Below are 6094 nucleotides of genomic sequence, written 5' to 3'. Positions count from 1 at the left end.
TGAACTCGCTCTTTACACAATCTGTAGATACAGTCCTACCATGTCTGATATCTTCATTGATAATTTGCGTGAAATTGTATAATATTCAAAATGCTATGTATAGGATTAGACGTTGTATATATATGTGCCTAGAAAACAAACTAGGATAACTTGATTTTTAAAAAGAAAACGTTGTCATTGTTGTCAATCGTTGAAATTCATGTGGATTATTTTATATATACTTATATATAAACTATCTCCCAAAATACATTCAAATAATTTCTCGAGTGAATTTCTTATTTGTGTAGAATTTGCTCCAACTGGCAATAACATACATTTCTCATGAATTTCATATACTATTATAATCATATTCTACAGATATCCTACAGAGATAAATAAAATTATCATTAATGAGTCAGAACACAACTTGCATAATGTCAGAATTGCATTTCCCAATGTAACTGTTCTTAGATCTCTCGTGAATAATCAGATAAGTCTTAATTGAACGTCATTTATAACGTCACTTAAAATCCTACAGATTCTCAAATGATGACTCGGTACTTAAAGATGTGACACTTACATGTGGTTGTGTGGGTGGTTTTCGCGACGCATTCGATTTCGCGTTAACCGCGCTATACCACTGTTGTCATGCATGACGCATTTATCCCGAGCATTTGGCACTGATATATCTACATATTGAAGCGTTATTCCACGTGGCTCGCATGTGCTGAACAAAAACCCCTATCACAATTTTAATTTTTACGTTGCAGTTCTGTGAAGCAAAATTTTCTTATATATATATATATATATATATATATATAATTGTTTGGCATTTAAATTAATAACAATGCTATAAAAAAATTGCCACGATAGTAATGTTATAGAGATAAAGACAGAGAGATAAAAAAAGGAGAAAGAAAGACAGAAACTTATCAAAGTTCATATGTACGTATATATGCGCATACAGACATATGTATATTTACATTGATTTTTATTCAAATATGTTAAATTTATGTTATTCGATTGAATTTGACGACTTTGCAAAAAAAAAACAAAAAAAATAACAATTTCATAAACTATATATCAGTAATGATTAGAATTTGGAGATAACTACAACATATGTGTGATATGTCCGAATGTATTGGTTCATTCATATGGTAACAGTAAAAAAACGTTACATGGAAGAAGTAAAAGTCAGTTTCGCTTGAACAATATACATAAATGCAAAATTGTCGGAAATATAAAAATTCATACATAGCATTTAGCAAAAGTAGAATTTCATTAAACAAAACTTTCTTAATATACATAACATCAATTTTCTTGATATATTTTCTGCGTCGATGTTAATAACGAAGTACATCGTATTCTTTCGCACTCTGAGAAATTAGAATAAGTCTTTATACGAGTTCTTGAAAGATAAAAGTTCAAAGATCTTTCTATATTATTAGCATCAATGAACAATGTACCTTAAAAATTATATAAAAAAGTCTTTGTTAAGCAGTATATTTCACAAACATCTTGAACACATTCTCTATGACTCAGCATCAACCTATGTTACAAATTGAGAACACGTGTCATGTCCAAGCTGATTCATCTGGAAAACACTGTTTTTTCTGAGACACCATTTGTACAAACTGTAATCACTTATATTACCTTGTTTCATCGTTCCTGTCCATTAATTATCATAGAAACCACTAAACACGAGTTCGATGGCCGCCTGCACGTCGCCATTGGTAAACTGCAACGCTTGAATGTTCACGGTGTCGTCTTGAAGACCCATCTCGTGCATCTGTGCCAACTGCCGCTGCAGATCGTTGATCGGTGGCGAAAATAGCGGTAACACCGGTGACAAGGAGGTCGCGGGCGACGTGACCGGCTGCTGCGGATTCGAATTGGTCGCCAGCGCGGCTTGTCTCATAGCTTCCATGAACATCTGCGACGTTATCACGCCGGTGCTCTGATTCTCGGCCGGGGGTTGATTGGCGCTCTCGGATGTGGAGGACGGTGGATTGTCCGGTCGCTGTGAATTTGCGGCCGGCAACGCGTTAGGAAAACGCAAATTGCTATCGTTTACAGGCTGCGTAGCGAAAAAGTGAGCGATGTCACGCGCCATTTCTTCTTCGAGGCTCATACTATCCATACTGTAGGAACGTGCGGTGGTGGGCTGCGAACTGGCCACGGAACTGCTGGAGGAGCCGCTGGAGGCTGCGTTGTGCGCTTCCTCGTGCACAGCCGCCGCGATATTCTGCGCCGCCTCAATTAATACCGGATGCAGTTCTGCAATTCTAAATATATGAAAAAAAAGTTTAAATCCATATTCACGCTACAAACCAGATGTGAAATAAGAATGTATTTCTTCGAGAAACGTGCTGTTTGCATAAAATTTCTGAACACAGAGAGATACTGATTAAAATCACTAATCACCTTCTGACAGTGTCAACATCTATGAAATGCGCCATTAAATCAGGATCCTGTAACATGGCAATAGCGACTGCATCCTCGTGTAATCCAGGAGAAGAAGAAATTATATTGTCTATCACCTCTGGCCTTTTACTTAAACGCTGAAACACATCAAAAATGTTTATTTATAAAAGTTTCCTCTAACAATACATGACAATAGTTAATCATATAATTTAATATAAAAAGACATAACAAGCAGAATCTTTATTTAAACGATAATTACATGCAGAGCGCTTCTAAACGCAGGTGTCTCATTGAAAGACTTAAATGCCGATGCCAATTGTAATATGCAATCTTCTGATATATGTTTGTTCAATATTGATGATTCTGGTTCTTTCTTCTGTAATGCATGTACCATAGATCCATTTTTCAATCCAATAGATTCCACCGTTGCGTCATCCTCAAGTACAAGCCCACAATAAATAAATTCTACAGGAAAAAGAAGACAATCATCAGTATCACGTTTAAATCAAAGATTAGTTGAATTTATTTTATAACAGATTGTTTTAAACAGAATATTTCAAGGACACTAAATTTTAATCATATTTTCTTTTACTAAATTAGAGTTAATCTTTCCTTAAAAAAAAAACAAGGCCAATCTATTAAGAATTGAAAACAAAGCTAATTCAATCAAAATTTGTAATAGCTAAATGCCTCGATACACATTTCAGATATACCAGAGATTCAAAGAATCTGATGTTAAACTTAGGATCGAGTAAACAAAGAGTACAAAGAGTCATGTGACAAAAGACTCAATCTCCAAATAAAGCAAAAATCATTTTTACCAAATGAATCCTTGGGCAGATTCCACCTTTCCGCGGCTTCCTGCTTCAGCGTCTCCACTTTCGTCTTCAGGTTTACGCCGCTGAGCGTGATTGGCATGACCATTTCGGAATTTATTTGTACCCCGAACAACAGCTCCATGGCTATCATAATTAAATAGACTGACTCGATTCCAAGGGCTACTCTACTCTGAACACGATATTCAATCTTCGACTCCTCCGCCTCTTCTCGGGTTCCAGAGCACGTGAATCTCCTCCTGGGCTCTCGCTTTTCTCCCGTTCCGAGGTGAATGCACACGCGACGAGCTGGTACGGAGGTTACCGTTTTGCAAATTATGCGGGCGAACGAACAAATGTCATTGTTGACACCACGAGTCATAGGGGAGAGAAGCAGCTGTATATGTGCCTCCTAGGGAACACTCTTTTATTTTTTCTTGCGCCGCACGATCAAGAAGAAAATAGCTGGACGTCTTTTCTAGGGAATACCCATCATTCGTAAATGCTGTCTTAATTTTAATGAGATTTATAATGCTCACTACAGGAATACTTCCAAGCCGTTGGATCGACGACGTCGAGAATGCCCGTTTATTTTCACAGTCGACAATGCGTCCAAAAATGTAATGTTATGATTCCTCAAGTAACAAGTTTGCACATCCGCCATTTTCAAACTAACATGGTGCGCTTTTCAAAAACGTGCAAGTCAGTTTAGCACTTATGCAATTTATTAATAAAAAAATTTATTTAATTTAATAGTCTATATATTACTATCGCTATAATAAGTAACTCTGTAAAAATAAATAATAATATAAATTCCTTCGTAATTAAACATATGACGGAGCGGAGGTGCAGTTCGTGGCGGCCCTGCGGTGCACCTGCACCGGTTGCGCGCGCGCAAACGTCATCGTGGTGCGTGTGCCGTGTGTGCGTGGACTGGTGCGTGCGGGCGCGTCGCTTGCCGCTGCTATGCCGTGCGGGAGTTCGGCGATACGACCGGCGCGAGTCTCTCTGACAGCTGACAGCGGGATGACAGCCCGATGACGTCTGGCGACGCGCCGGCTTGACCCACCGTACTCCGAGCTGCAGACCGAACCCGAGCAGAGATGCAAGGCATCTGCGAGAACATTCGCACGGCGATCGAACACGGACGTACTGACATTATCAGGTCGCTCCTGGACGCGTGTACGTATCTCAGGGATATGTGTTTGCCGCGGTTTCTTCCTTCCTTCCTTCCTTCCTTCCTTCGCTTCAAACTTCGCGCGAACTGCCTTTGTATTGGGATAGATCGAACGGGAGGGATATGAACGTCCTTCGTTTTTTGCTGTTTACATTGTCGGTCTTCCTCTGCCGCAGGTGAGAACGGTAATGCCACGGAGGGCATCACGAGAGACAAGATACTGAATCAACCGATCTTGGAAGAAGGGACTTTCTTGTCGTATGCCTCGAAGGTAATATGCTTCTGCTCAGTGTCGCAATTCCAATTTTCTTTCTCTTCGAATTCTTCCATTTGAATTATCACGCCTATTATGTTTAGACTAACCAGGCGGACATTGTGAGAACTCTTCTGAATTGCGGTGCCGATCCAGCTGTGCAGAACGCGAATGGACATAATGCGGTAGATGTTGCCTCGAGCGATGCAATACGACGTATTTATATAGATGAAATGTTAAGGGCAACAGCTGCTTCTGAGTACGTAAATATCTCGACCCTTATTTTCCTGGTCTTCTTTTTCAATTGTGAGGTATAACTTATATAATCAATATCGCAAAACAATGGGTACGTATCTTTTCACAGAGTAGACAGAGTAGTGCAGTTGCTAGATGCAGGATTGGATGTTAATTCGTGGGACTCGCAGGGTAGCAAGAACACACCACTGCATTGGGCAGCATGTTACGGGAACAAAGACATTATCGCGTGTTTACTTGGTAATGTATAGACAGACGCGATGGCTGACACCTGAAAATAACATTTCATCATGTTAGAATCTTCATCATAGATAAAGGAGCGAATGTAAATGCCGAGAATGGTTGCGGTGCAACGCCGTTACACGATGCAGTGAATCGTGGCGACATCGCTATCTGTCAGGAACTATTGCAGGCTGGCGCAAATCCTCTTATACGGGCTACCAAAGGGTGAGCGATTAATTGTACGAATATATTATTCTCAGGTGTGCAAACATATAAAATGGCAATATATTTCTTTTACAGAACATTTGCGGGGAAAACGCCGTACGAATTGTCCAGAAAGAAGCAATCTCTACACTCTTTCCTTCTAAGATTTATATCGAATTTCATGCTGAATGAGAACGAAACAATACACAGTGCCACTACGTTGTACCCAGATACGAACTATTATCAGGGTCTCACGTGCAATATGAGCCAACTGTCGGTCGAATCTACCAAGTCGTCGGATCCGGCGTATGATGTGCCTTCGCGTGATGCAGGCAAAGAGAGTCCTAGCAAATCTATCGCCGATAAAGGAAGTATCTATAACTTGCTGTGGCCACAACCGAAGACTGTGAACGAACTGAAAAACTTCACGGCCCCATTTATCGCTGGAAAGGAACTTTTTATATCAATAATACAGGTAAGATTCAGGATACACTGACGCTTCTAAGACATTCATAAAATTTTCTGTTCTGTTGACAGAGAATTCTCTCAATTTTACATATATAAATTCTTATTGTGCTTACAAATTATTCCCCAGGGCAGTGAATCTGTACATAAAATACTAGACGTATGGGAGATTAGCAGAACTCATCTGCTGGAATTGGGTCATGATGTAAAGATTGGCGAAGTGCAACCTAGTTGCGGCAAGCTGCTCAACGACAATACGATCGAATGCATCGTAAATAGAAACCTTTTTAACATTGCGGA

General features: G+C 39.7%; 2 protein-coding genes across 2 annotated transcripts; one reads left to right on the top strand and one right to left on the bottom strand.

Annotated features, from left to right (window-relative positions):
- Positions 1-1003: 1003 nt before the first annotated feature.
- Positions 1004-3925, bottom strand: LOC112453738 (ubiquitin-like protein 7). The gene is made up of 4 exons (XM_025014646.1): positions 3225-3925; positions 2663-2868; positions 2404-2540; positions 1004-2264 (listed from the first exon to the last, which is right to left on the bottom strand). Exons 1-4 carry the CDS (start codon positions 3598-3600, stop codon positions 1655-1657), a joined length of 1329 nt encoding a protein of 442 aa, XP_024870414.1. The 5' UTR covers positions 3601-3925; the 3' UTR covers positions 1004-1654.
- Positions 3926-4126: 201 nt separating this feature from the next.
- Positions 4127-6089, top strand: LOC112453745 (tankyrase-like; the record flags this gene model as incomplete). Its single annotated transcript, XM_025014654.1, has 7 exons — positions 4127-4400; positions 4572-4666; positions 4753-4907; positions 5013-5143; positions 5215-5350; positions 5426-5804; positions 5925-6089. Coding segments are annotated over exons 1-7 (1140 nt in total), but the record flags the coding sequence as incomplete, so codon positions are not given.
- Between the last annotated feature and the right edge of the window lie 5 nt (positions 6090-6094).

The sequence above is a fragment of the Temnothorax curvispinosus genome, unplaced genomic scaffold (genome assembly GCF_003070985.1).
Source record: "Temnothorax curvispinosus isolate PA1 unplaced genomic scaffold, ASM307098v1 QBEX01004657.1, whole genome shotgun sequence".
NCBI lineage: Eukaryota > Metazoa > Arthropoda > Insecta > Hymenoptera > Formicidae > Temnothorax > Temnothorax curvispinosus.
This window is presented reverse-complemented; position numbering and strand designations above follow the sequence as displayed.